Here is a 13,661-nt window from a genome sequence, read left to right as displayed (position 1 = left end):
GCTGATTCAAAGCCAATTTGGAGGCTGAGTTGAGAGCAGCAGGACCTACAGCATGTGCCTGAGCTGAGGAGGGGCCAGGGGGATGCTTGTGAAGGTGGAAGAACCTGGGGGTGACACCCAGTGTCATAGGTTGAAATATGTTAGTGGGGGTGTGTGTTCTGTTCCCACCTGTCAGAGCTGGGGCAGTTCTCTGCTGTTCTTTGGGGCAGTTTTTTCTTTATCTCTCCCACAGCCAACCCTCCCTCCAGGAGATCTCTGCTGTCCATGGCCGCTGAGTGCCCCTGCAGGGCTGATCCAATTCCAGCATCCCATGGGGAGATGCTGCATTGCCCAGGGCAGGAGCCAAGCATTCCTGCCTGGATCCAATCTGAGCCTGGCACAGCACAGCAGCCTTTGCCCAGTGCATTGCCAGAGGAGCAGCTCCTGCTGCCCTGCATTGCCAGAGGGAGCCCAGGCCCATCTGCAGCAGCCCTGGAGCTGCAGAGGAAAACTCCCCCCTTGTGCAGGATCCCTGCTCCAGCAGAGCCACAGCTGGCACTGCAGGAGGGCTGAGCCCCCATGGGATGGGGCTGTGCCACCCCCTGACACACAGGGGACAGGGACTGCTCTGACTCTGGCAGTGGTTTGGTTTCTGTTTTGTACTATTGCATTTGTATTTTTAATTTTCCTAGAATAGAACTGTTATTCCCATTCCCATATCTTTGCCTAGAGCCCTTTAATTTTAAAATTACAATAATTCAGAGGGAGGGGGTTTACATTTTTCATTTCAAGGGAGGCTCCTGTCTTCCTTAGCACACATCTCTCTTTTCAAACCAAGACACCCAGGTACTTCCATGCCCCCATGGTGCCCATTAACCAGGTTATTCTGGAGCACAGATACCAAATTACTGACCAGCTCCAGCACAGAGCATTCTCCCCATGGCTTTTCCACCAACAATTCTCCTCACACACTTGCCAAAGCCCCAGAGGAGCCCAGCAATCTCCATGGAGCCACAGCTTTGTGATGGGAGGAGGCTGCAGGACAACCCCTCCCACCGCCCCCACATTCCAGAGGGACACACCAAAACATGGAATATTGCTGCAGTCAGTCTGTGCCACTGTGTCCCAGCCAGAGCCCAGCCCTCAAAGAGCAAAGGACATGGAAAAGGAGGAGGAGGAGACACGACTTGAGCAGGGGAAAGGAAAAGTTTATAAAGACAGGATTTGCTGAGCTGAGCTGGTAAATGGAGCCAAGCTGATACCTTTTGCTCCAGCGTCCAGAAACCATAGGAACTGTGTAGGGAATGGCAGGTGGGCTGGGAGGAGCCAGCAGGGAGGGATCCAGGTCTGTTTGCACCCTCAGGGGTGAGATCCAGCAGCCACCAGCAGCAGGTCCAAGTCCCTGCTCCTGCTCCCGGTGACTTGGGGCACTTTGTGTCCCACTGGGGCCTCTCCTGGTGGCACAGGACCAGCCCTTGAGCAAGGAGGGAGCTGAAATACTGGTTCCAGTCCCTTGGAGCTGACTCACCCCAGAGGCAGACAGGTGAGTAACACCTGCTGTGGCTGCAGAGAGAGCCTGGACTGAAATAAAGATCCCCACCCTGAACATCTCAGCATTCCATCCCCACCCACAAACCTCTCTTCTCTGTGCAGCTTTAACCTGAAACTCCTGATCACAGCCTGCCTTGGCAAAACTCACCTCCAACACACCCCTGGCAGTTCCTTACAGGGGGTGGTGCCTGTGAGCAACAGGAGCTGCTCTCTGGCAAGGGCTGGCTCTGCTCCTGGATGCTCTGGGAGCAGCTGGATCCAAATTTCACCCCACACCTCCTGCCACCTCCAGCAGTGTTTGCAAAGGGAGACAGTGCTGTGAGCAGAGCTCATAAATCAGTGTCCATCATGTGGCTGAAGCACTTTGAGCATCTGCAGCTCTGAGAGTGGTGGGAAGTCCTCATGATCTCCAAAGGAAGGCACACACAGGACAGGGAGGTGCTGGCCAGGTGGGCTTAACCCCACTCCCTACAACTGCTTAGTGCATCCCCCCAGCAGGAAGAAATTAATGAAGTTGAAGCATTTGAGGTAAAAGCTGGGCAGAATGGTGTGGAGGAAGAGGAGGACTCTGTTTCTTCCTTTGTCTGGAGGCACCCTCAGACAAGCACACCCAGGATGGAGCAATCCTTCCAGGGTAAGGATTCTTAATCCCTAAGGATGGGCTAATCCTTCCAAGGTAAAGAACTTCCCCAGCCCCCAGAGACAGCACCAGGATTTCAGGGCTGACAGCAGGAAATCTGTCAGCAGCACCTGCGGTTCCTGCAGCAACACTTCTTTGCTCAAGATCTCAAAGCACTTTGGAAATACCCAGTTACCCCACAGCCCCCAGAGGAGGGAAGCAGCTGCATTTCCCAGCATCAGGGGCAGGGAGAGACTTCTCAGCTGAAGAGCCCAAGTGACATCAAAGAGACAGCTGTAGGGGGTGGTGGAAAAATCTGCCTCTGTCAAAGCACCCAACAGTAATTGCTCCCTATGCCTGCTCTCTTCCTTCAGTGGTATCACAGCAGCCAGCTGCTGGGCTTTAATGGTACCAGTCTGGTGTCACATGGCAGCCTCCTGCTGCAGCCAGTTAATCATTGAGGCAGGGGCCAGACCTGGAGACGTGTCAGTGAACAACATTTCCTCCTGCCCTACTCCCACACGGCTTCCAGGGCAGCAGCAGACTTCAATTTGCATGTCCCTGTTTAATATTTGAAACATTCTGTGTGGGCAGCAGGACTGGTGACCCTTCTACCCTCCCTGAGCCCTTTCCCAAGCAGAGAACAGCTCCCAGTTCCCATCGGGGAATGGTAGGGAGTACCAAAGCCAGACTTGGGTGTTTTGGCAGGGATTCTCACCAGCACCCACAAATCTGGATTCCCAAATCGCGCTGCTCCCCTCAGCCCAATGCCTGCCTGAGCCTGGCTGCCCCTGTGACCGGCCCAGCACTCCCAGAACGCGCTTCACTTCCCGCCCGCACAGCCCAAACACATCGAGACCACGCCCAATCTCTTTTTTGGCTTGCTCCTCCTCCCCTCCCCACAGACCGTGCCCGGCTCCAGCCTGGGGGAATGGGAACATTCAACCTCAAACCAGTGTGGAAAACCCACAGCTCCAACTCCAGATTTAGCCCGTGCTAAGGAATATTTCATTTATTCCAGCCTGACTCATCCTTTGAGTGTATTTCCCTTTTGCCAGACAGAAACCTCATGGTGTCTCTGGAGCTCTTGTCACTTCTCCACTCTAAGGGAAGTGACTCAGCTCGAGCCATGGAGCTCCCATGGGAGCAGATATCTAAATATTTCTCTCTCAAGCAACACTTAGCTGAGGAAAGGTTTTAAAAGAACCTCATGGATTTGTTCTGATTGTTGGCCTAAGAGCTGCACAGAGAGTGGGGCTGGGCAAGAGCTCTGGAAAGTTCATGCAATCTGTGTTTTCTAGGATTCTGTCTGAGTAGAAGGTAACTGGGAATGAGCCAGAACAGAAGGGTTTCAGCACCATTTTAGAGTTGGACAGATGTGACTGAGGAAACCTTGATTTGAAGTAATTTAATTCACAAATCAGGATTTATTCAGCTCCTACTGGACTGTAAAATTTTATCTCAGATGCTTTCCTCCTTCAGCCACCTCTTCCACAGAAAACAAACCCAGGTGGCTCAGCCAGGCTTGAAGTGCAAACAGCCACGTGGGAGCATGTGAGAGGCAAAAGGGATGTAAAAATGAGAGAATGTGGAGGATGTCCCTGCTGGCTGGCCAGGGAACTCAAGAGAATGAAGGCAGCCACAGCAGCTGCTGGCAAGAGGAATGAAACCAAGCGAGGTTTGGATGATCTGTGGAGAGCAGCTCCTGGGTATCTCCTGTTGGACAGGGGGACTGACCAGGACCTGATCCCACATGGAAAGCTCCTGTCCTGCCCTGCCCAGTGAGACTGACACACCTGGTTCAGCTCAGAGGCAGGAACAGCCCTGGCAGTGCTGCTGGAGCACAGCTCCAGCTTTTCCAGGGACGGGAGCACACCTGAGACAGCTCCAGCCTCACTGGGCACAACCGCCCAGGCACCTTGGCACACTCACAGGGAAAAATAAAGGATAAAATTGTGGATTGCTTCTAATTACAGACATATTTTAGAGGCATTAATTATGCTGCAGTGCTCAGCTAGTTCTTGCATAGCAAAATAGTAAACAGGTTGTAACTTTTATGAGGACAACTTGTCTGGAAAAACAACTTGGGTGACACATCTGGGTAGAGTAAAGCAGCTGCTGCATCAGCTTCCAACAGGAACTGTGAAATGGGAGTTTGCTGAAACATTTTAACATCTTATTTTCATTCATAAAGTCACCCAAGAGAAATCAAGCAACTGATGTCACCAGTGAAAAGCCAAGTCATTTTGCTTCTAGTAATAAAATATAAAATCCAAGTGGTTTTGCTTCTAATTCCTCCTCTTTGCATCCAAAGCTACCAGAACTTTGCCCACTCACACATACACACAAACACCCCAAGTTTTGAGCTGATTTCTCTTTACTTCACAGTCTTGGCAAAACAAATCTGCATTCAGAAGTCATTTCACATTAATATATTAATCAAATGCTTTCAAAATAAATATTTTTTTTAAATAACGATTTCTTTACATCACCGCAGTAGCAATTCTAGAAAAGTCAGTGCACAAACAGTAGCAATTTCATTAATCAGTTAAAGAAAAACAAAACAAGAGGTGGGCCTTGTTTCTCTCCGAGCAGGCTGCATGCAGCAAGTCTCAGCAGTTCCACAGCACAGGACCTTCTGTCACACTTGGCTGGGAAGGATTTTCTCTCTCAGCTGTCAGAAGTCACTGCAGTGTCACCTGTCACAGCTTTGGACAATGCAGAAGTTCCACAGCCCAGTTTCTGATCAGTCCTGCACAGGTTCTGCACTGGAGTTGTTGCTAATGAGACCAAGGAATCAATGCTATGAGGAGTCCACGTTTGGGTGACTGGGAATTCACAGCTGGACCAGAAACACGAACAGCAATAAACAACACTCTGTACCTTACAGCTTATTCCAATGTTTTGCATATTCTCTCAAGTGCTTCCAGGGCAGAAGTAAAGCAGCTGCTTTCTGCCCATTCACTGTTAATTCACCAGGTAAATCACAGCAAAAAGATGCTTCACTGGCCAAGAAATGTAACTTGTGTTACAACAAAGGAAAAACAAAAGTGCATTATAGACTATGAGGAGAATGAACTCACATATCTAACTGGAAAATAGACACTGCAGAAATATTAGTGTTCCTATGGGATCTAAAGTGGTCAGATGCTACTGGAGAACCCTGTGAAGAGCAGCACGTCTGAGGAAGGGAAATTGGTCGGCATTGTCATACATGGTGAGCAGCAGGGAAATCTCAAGGGCTACAGATTATTTACTATGATTGTCAGGAATGACTTAAATTTAAAAAAAAAACAACACAAGAAAGTTGAATATATATCTGAAAAATGTCATAGGTATGTACCTCCTTTGAGATCCCAAAGGCTGCCTTTGAAGTCCTTTCTCAAGAGCAGAGTTGGATGTGACACTCTGGATTAAAGAGAATAACCAGAGGCATCCCTGTGTCCAGAGGTGCCCTTGGATGCACACTAAGGTAAATTCAAGACACCTCCCACCCCCAAGAGCTTTGTTTCCATGTCATGATCATGTTAATTGTTTAGAGCAGATGCTGACTCTTAAGTATCAAGAGAAACAGAGCAAAGGGAAGCAGAGATGAAGAAAACCTCCAGGTGTAGCAATGCTGTGCACAGGGAGGAGGGAATGCTGCAGGACACCAAATCCTCAGAGCTCCACAGGTGACCCAGGCAGCCAAAATCCCTCCCCTTGCTCTGCACAGACCTACTCCTAGAGCCCCTGAAAGCAGTGTGCCTTGGGGGAAGGTTCTACTCCTCAGTGCTATGGACTGTGCCCCAGAATTCTGCCAAAATGGAAAAAAAGAAAGCAATGGGTTGTGGAGAAGGTCTGTGTCAGCTTATTGGTTTTTCTTGTCCTCTGGTGGGAAGTATGGAGGAGGAGGTGGCTGGTCCTGCAATAAAGATGACAAAAGGACATCAGTGCATAGCTAAGAAATAAAATACTAAACTCAAAGCCTCCAGAAAACCCAAGACTGTCGCCATGATATTTTCCAAAAAATCCCTTTGCCAGGATTTTTGTCCTGAGAAGCTGAGAAGCCTCAGAGGAAAAGAAAAACAGTAATTATCTGCTGCTGTGGAATGCAACAGGTGCATCTTTGATTGGTCTCACGTGGTTGTTTTTAATTAATGGCCAATCACAGTCAGCTGTCTCAAACTCTCTGGTCAGTCACAGGATTTTACTATCATTGTTCCTTTCTATTCCTTTCAAGCCTTCTGATGAAATCCTTTCTTCTATTCTTTTAGTATAGTTTTAATATAATATATATCATAAAATAACAAATCAGCCTTCTGAAACATGGAGTCAGATCCTCATCTCTTCCCTCGTCCTGGGACCCCTGTGAACACCCCCACATTTGGTGACCCCGAGTGAGGAACACTCCCACACAAGACACCACATCCATTCAGACCAGCTTTGCTGTGCCCCTGAGAGAGGATCTGCAGACACACACTGGGCCCCCCTGCAAGCCCAGAGCAGCAGAGACTCACCGTGGGCATGTAGACATTGTGGGGGTTGCCTGGGCTGTAGTAAGCACTGGCAGCAGCTTCAGCAGCCTTGGCTTCAGCTGTCACAGGGAGAGAAGTGACAGGTTAGGGACACACACAGAACTCTGACAATGAAACAAGAACTCCTGGCCATCAAGAGTTACTAACAGAGCACCCTATGACCAGTGCTCAAGTTGCAGAACAGCTACAACAAACACAATTGAGCATTATCTCTTCCAGTCAGCACAGAATTGCCAATTCCCAGTGAAACAGAGGAAGACTGAGTTTGTAAATGTCACCTGGGACTTGCATGTCAGGCATAAATAAATGCTTGCTGCTGCCTTGCCTAAATACAGACAATATCCTTTACAAACAGGAGTGAACACACCATCCTTCCTGGGAGTGAAATCAACAGGCAAAACAAAAATCAGCACAAATTTATAGCAGCTCAGGGGATTAGTGTATGGTAATTTATGAGCATAATCCAGATCCTGCATTTCTGCAGAAAACAAAAATCTTGTACAACCCTCTGGAGCAGTGCCACTTTCCAAATAATAGTTCAAAGATGAATGGTTGTTTATTCAAACTGAAAAGAAAAGTTAAATCCTTATCCAGACAAATATTCTTATCTGCAAGAGATCTATGGCTGTGCCAAACCACAATAGCTCCTTTTTCATTTTAATAAATCCCAAATGAGTGAAAAATGAGGCTGATATTTCCTCAGCTCCTTTCCATCATCTCTTCCCCTGTTCCATATTGTTTCAGCAAAAATAATCACATTAAGAATGAAACAGGGGAAAGGGAAGCAAATATCACCCAAGCCACAGTTGTGAGATAAAATGGACCACAAACATATTTCACCATCACTTTCCTTGTATTCATCATTAGGGCAAGATTACCACCACAGGAGAATCACAAACTGTATTTTTATGTCAAAAGAAAAATAAATTCATATGTAAAATGCCCACTAATGGTGTCTACCCTGGAGAGAATCAGGCTGGACTCCAGACTGAGCTGGATATGCAAGGCTGGAGATTAGGGGAGCTCCCTAATCCCTTTTCTAAACAAATTTCAACTTCTAAGTGGAGCTTCAAAGTTCCCCAAAAGACAAGAAACAAAGTCTGTTTCATTCCTAACAAAACTGTTGTGAGTTCATTGCCCTGGACAGGCTCCTTACCTGCAGGAGTGGAGGGCAGGTCTGGGCCACTGACAGGGGGCTCCATGGGCCCTGGGTAGGGTGGGGGTGGAAGCTGCATGTAGCCCATGCTTCCATCTGCTGCAGGAGGACCAGGATAAAAGTCTGCCAGGAAAGCAGATCACACAGCAAGAGACTTAACTCTGGGTGGAGTTATCAACCAAAAGAAGCCAAGGCAAACATAATTAAACTCAGGAACAAGAGCTGCACAAGTCATCACTAAAACACTGTGTAAAATCTGTTCTTCTTGCCCTTTTTACCCATTTTAACTCTTACTCACTGGAATAACCCCAGCCTCAGTTCCCAGGCTTACCTGGAGGAGGAGGTGGGTATGGATAGCCCCCATTAGCTGCAGGTGGTGCAAAAGCATAGGATCCATTTGGCATGTAGGAATAGCCATAAGCTCCACTGGGTATTTCACCTCTGGAGACTGGGAAAGCAAAGACAAGATCTCATCAGGACATCAAACCTGCCTCAAATTCAGGCCAAGAACTCCAACACACTTAGAGAGTCCTTATCAGAAAAATAAGTGTCACCCCATAAATCTGCTGCTCATTGGATGTGAGAAAAGTATTTTTTAAAGCAAGCTTCAGGCCAGGGCTCCTGAAACCACAGAACTCTGGCAGACATCCCCAGACTTCCATACCTTGTGATGCCACCTGCAGCATCCGCTGCCCAAATTCAATTGCACCCCCAGCTGAAAAGGTCATCTTGAATGTGGCAGATCCTTCCCAGCCACCTGAGGGAGGAAAGACAGCACTAAGGAGCAAGGAGAAGCCATTTCCATGCTGTTTAGGTTACATGCTGCATCCACAGATGCTCTGCATACAATTCTTAGAAGAGCTTATCCCAAAAATCCAAACTAAAAAAAATGCAGAGGAAGTGGCAGAATTATGGTATCATCAGAAAAATTCACACTGGGGTATTGTCAGGTCAAGAGACACCTGAAGCAGAACAGAAACATCCATGAGGGAGAGCTTCAAAAGCTTTCTGCACTTGTGACTATTGCCACAGCAGCTGTCACAGGCCAAGCTATCAGGAGTGCTGGATTTGCTCTTGCTTTGGATAAGATTAGTGCAGAAGACAGGGATTTTGTTAATCCTGTTCCTAAAAAGCCTCTGAAACTACACCTAACTGTCAGCTCCAAATTAGTTTGGGAGTCTGAGTGCCCAACAAAACAAGAGCTTAATGAAAAACATGGTCCACATAAATCCATTAGAGCCCATGGAAGATATTTCAAGTCAGGATAAATAAAAATTAGAAAACAAATAAATTAGTGACATCTCACATTACAGTATAAAAAAGAAAAACATGCACAGTCCAGAGTCCCAAGAAAGCATCAAAGCAGAAGCTGTGCTGAAACAGAAACAAGTAGATTAAAGAGCCTTTTAAGCTAAACCAGACTCTCATGGCTGTTAAGCCAACATCATCATTAAAAGAGATGGCCTCTGGGGAAAATTAACAAAGATTTAGCTAAAACCTTTTGCCTTTCACACTGTTTAGTTTGTCATTAATGCTCAGGCTCCCTCTCATGCTGCATGTTCCACTCAGCTTCCATGCAGAAGCTACAATGCTGATTTCAGAACTGAAAGCTGAAGGCTCTTACACCCTGTGCTGTGATTTCTGTGCCTCAACTGCTAGACTGAACCAAGCTGAGAATGAAAGTTTGCTGAACTCTGTGCCTTTGGTAAAAAAAAACCAAAACTGTCAAAACCAAAATGATTCTTTAAAATGTCTGCCACAGCTTTCTCATTGAGTTTAACGTGAAACAGCTCCTTAAATTCCCTTATTTCAAGACAATCCATTCCCTTCCAAGTGCCATTTTCCCTGCCAGGATGCACTACAGCAATACCACAGCTGTCCTTGAACTGCACAGGAAGCACAATGCAGAAAGAGCTCTGGGGATCTGCACCTGAAGCCAAACAGAGGCAGAAAAGATCTGAGTTTTTGGCACAGGAGAACCTGCAGGTGGGATAGGTGATCCCAAGTGACCAAAGCAAAGTGACATTTTCATTCCTGCTGACTCCAGACTGATGTTCATTTGCTGAGATCACTTGTTTGAAGTTTCTGTTTTGCAGAGGGCAGGAATGAGATGCACATCTGCTCATTGTAGCTGATCAGGGAGCTGAGAAGGGAAATGTTTTTAGCTGCCAATGAAAGAAACACATTTTCACAGGAGTGTGAAAACCCATTTGGACAGTTCAAGGTTTGGTCAGCAGGATTTTGCTGTGCAGTGAGCAGCTGAGCTGAGACCCAGAACCCCACGGGGTGATACCCACCTCCTGCCTCTGCTTTCACTGTGCCCTTGATGTAATTTGCTCCAAACACTGGCTGCTTGATCTCACAATCCTTCAGCAAATAAAAGGGCATCACAAATGACTGCATAGCATCCTTCCCCTTGGACACAAAGATAACCTGAAAGAAAATAACATTACAAGAGTAACTCAAAACAAACAGGAAACACAGCCCTGATTTATTATATGAACAGACTTCTCCATGGACTGAAACTCCCTCCCACATCACCAGCTCCACAAGCCAAAAGCTACACACCACAGCCACAGGGGTAAAGCAAATCCTCAAGGTACTAAAGCCTTCCAGGAAGGCCCTTGCTCAGATAATGCTCCTCCCAGCTTCCAGAGAACCTGCTGCTCCACACAGCTATGATTTAGGAGCTGTGCTGTTGCATTCAGCATTTCCAGACCACTGCTAATTTCCAGTTTGAAGATGCCTGATGGACTAAACAGCTGCCTGTACAAGAACTAATCAGATTTATTATCTGTTGACAAATAGATGGGATATGCCATGAATTCATAATGCTTCCCAGAGGGAGAGGATGAGCCACACTGCAGGCAGGAGTAGATTATCCTGACTTTCATACACTGAGGACATTTAAATTCAGACTCCAGGGCTGTTATCTCCTTAGAGAAGATAAAGCCTCTCACACTTACCCGGTAGGGAGTCAGGAACACACTCCCTTTCTTGGTGCCCTTGAAGGCCTCTGGCATTGGCTCCAGATCACTGAAGGTGATTTCTACATGGTCATAGGTCATCAAAACACTGCAAACAGTGACACAGGAGACAGCAGGTACAGCTCAGGGCAGAAATGCAGCAAGCACAGATGTTTACTGACCTACCAAAACCACCTGTAACCTCAGCATTGATGGAGATGCTGAGCAGACAGAATCAGTTCTGGTTTGCCTTTTTGTTGTTGTTGTTGTTGTTGGCAGCAGCAACTGAAGTAGCCTTGGCTGCTTGTTCCCTTCCCAGTGTGCTGACACAGCTGCTGCTGCTGTCTGCACAACCAGGCAGCAAACCCAGGCAATTGAGTTGATCAAAATCTCAAGAGCATTTTTTGTTTTCGTTTTAAATTGTTCTGCATTTCTGCTGGCTCAGTTCCCTAATTCAGTTGTCCACAAGTGACATGACAGAGGAAGGACTGCAGGAGAAGAAACTGCTCAGGCTGGCTTATGCAACACGGCTGCTGAAGGTCTCACCACAGCTCAAGCAACTCTGACACAAAAATGTGATCCAGAGGAACTCCCCTTCCTTGCCACAAGATTTCATTAACTCGTGCTGCCTGCACTGATTCCTTAATTCTCAATTACAAACTGACCTGATTAAAACCTTTGGACACAGCAGGTAACTTGTACTGACATTACAGCATCCACATTAGGGACCCTAATCCCTAAAGCTGCAGAAATCTCCACCACCTCTATCTTTAGCAGCTGACATGTTTCCATCCTCAGACATAAATACCTGTCCCTCCAGGAACAGCTGGGGAAGGGCAGAGGGCAGTGGGACCAGCTCTGCTCAGGCTGGATCAGCCCAGGGACAGGCAGGCCCTGCTGCAAGGCAGGCTGGCAGCTGGGAACAGCAACACCTTCAGCTCCCATCCTCTCAGGGAATGCAAATTTAAGTACCAGAGCTCATCTTCCTAAAGCCTTCTAAGAAAAGCCACATCCCAAGTGGAAGTCAAGCACAGAATTCCTACAGCAGTGTTTAAGTGGCCCGTGGAAAGAAGCGCTGGAGATGAAGCACTCCTTTGTCCCCGCAGCAGATGACTGCCACGTCAGAACCACGCTGGCAGCCAGCGGGCGCGGACAGCCCTTTGCCATGCACACAGAGGCAGCTCTGTGCAGGCTTGCCGTTTCCATGGTTATAGCCCAGCACCTTTTTCCAAGGCTGCTCTCCCTCCCGCACACACAGACAGGGAGGGCTGTGCGCCGGGAGCCCGGCAAAGCACAGCGGGCAGCCTGGGCTGAGGCACCGTGCAGGTGCAGCCTGCCCGAGGGGACAGGCCTGGGGCCAGCCCAGATCACCTGGATCACCTGGGGCCAGCCCAGATCACCTGGGCGGGAGCTGAGCGTTGCCAGCCCTTACTGAGCCCTCGGGGCAGAGGCTGGGGACAGCAGCAGGAGCCAGCAGCAGGCTGGGGGACAGGCTGGCGCTGAGGGTAGCGGTGTAGGGGGGCAAGGCCCGCGGCTGAAGCCCAGCAGAGCTCCCCTCGACAGGCCCTAGGGCAGGAGGATACGTACAGCCCCTAAGCCACAGGGAGATGAGGGGAGGACGAGCACCGCCGGCACCGACAGGGTTAAACCAGCCCCTTTACCCGCCTCGCCCCCTCAGCACGCCCCCCCATGACCCACACAGCCGCTTCCCCTGAGGGGGAAGGCAGGAGGAGGGCGGGGGGAGAAGGCAACTCGCCGCTATCCCCCGGCTCCCGAGGCCGGAGGAGGGGAGAAGGGGATAGCACCTCACTTCTCGCTGTTGTTAACGATGACGCCGCCGCCCTCCGAGTGGTTCTTGTTGAGCGCCATCGCCGCCTCCTCCGCCTCCTCCGCCTCCTCCTCCTCACAGCATCGAGCCCGCTCTGCGCCTGCGCGGGAAAAAGGTGTGCCGTCAATAGGACGAGGGGCATGCTGGGAGTTGTAGTCACAGCCATCAATGGATTGGGTCACTTCTCTTTCTCCGCGCGATGCATGCTGGGAGTTGTAGTCCACCTCAAACACCTTACCTCTGCGCCATTTGCCCGCGCGGAGCATTCCGGGAGCTGTAGTCCGCCCATGCGTGCCATTAACGCCCTCCGTGGCGGTCACGCGGTGCATGCTGGGAGTTGTAGGCCGGCCGCCATGATGCCCCCCCTCCCCCTCAAGGCCCGGCACCCTGTCTCTCTATAATTGTGCTGTCTGGTGGAGTAAAATAAAAATAATCCCAGATATCTGGCGGTTCTGCACATGAAATGAGGTTTAGCCCCTTAAACAGCGAAGATGCTTCATTTCCCATAATTTTTTAAATTCCCACTTGATATGCATTTCCCATTTTGCAGACTCGCAAACAGATTTTTGATCCTGTCATTGGCTGCTTTCAGTGATGGAATCGAGCACATCCAAAAAATTACCCTTTTATATTGAAGTGTGTTAAACTAGAAGGACTAACCGGTTGCCCTGTAAACAAGTCAGGATCGTGTCTGTGTGTCTCTCTGTCAGGAATCTGGGAGCAAGAAAATAGCTGTGGCATCTGCAGATCTGCAGGAAGGGTCTAAACTCTTACCTCCAGGTGTGCAAGTAGGAGGAATTAAAAAAATTAATGATTGCATGACTTCATTAAAAATAGGAACCTGCAAAACTGTTTGAAGGGCTCCCTCAGATCAGTAACTGACACGTGTATATTAATAATATACAAATAAGAGCATGTATTACCCTGTATTATATATTTTTAGATGGATCTGAACTATTCCCTGGATTTGCAGCCCAGTCCTGTCTGAGAACCAGACGCGGGTGGGGGGGAAGCAGAAAAGCGACATAATGGAAACCAGATTTAA

The 13,661-nt window shown here is 48.5% G+C and overlaps 1 protein-coding gene across 2 annotated transcripts; it reads right to left on the bottom strand.

Annotated features, from left to right (window-relative positions):
* Nucleotides 1–4,508: 4,508 nt before the first annotated feature.
* WBP2 (WW domain binding protein 2) lies at nucleotides 4,509–12,751 on the bottom strand. 2 transcript variants are annotated; one of them, XM_071452556.1, is made up of 8 exons: nucleotides 12,599–12,751; nucleotides 10,789–10,897; nucleotides 10,120–10,255; nucleotides 8,487–8,579; nucleotides 8,154–8,270; nucleotides 7,823–7,945; nucleotides 6,649–6,725; nucleotides 4,509–6,053 (listed from the first exon to the last, which is right to left on the bottom strand). In XM_071452556.1, the coding sequence occupies exons 1-8, from the start codon at nucleotides 12,655–12,657 to the stop codon at nucleotides 6,000–6,002; spliced, it is 768 nt and encodes a 255-aa protein (XP_071308657.1). In that variant the 5' UTR covers nucleotides 12,658–12,751; the 3' UTR covers nucleotides 4,509–5,999. The 2 variants fall into 2 exon arrangements, with proteins under 2 accessions (XP_071308657.1, XP_071308658.1); XM_071452557.1 differs by having other exon boundaries at nucleotides 12,594–12,712.
* Nucleotides 12,752–13,661: the final 910 nt, after the last annotated feature.

Source organism: Agelaius tricolor, unplaced genomic scaffold (assembly GCF_023055355.1).
Source record: "Agelaius tricolor isolate 1412-34295 unplaced genomic scaffold, bAgeTri1.0.p SCAF_35, whole genome shotgun sequence".
Taxonomy (NCBI): Eukaryota; Metazoa; Chordata; class Aves; order Passeriformes; family Icteridae; genus Agelaius; species Agelaius tricolor.
This window is presented reverse-complemented; position numbering and strand designations above follow the sequence as displayed.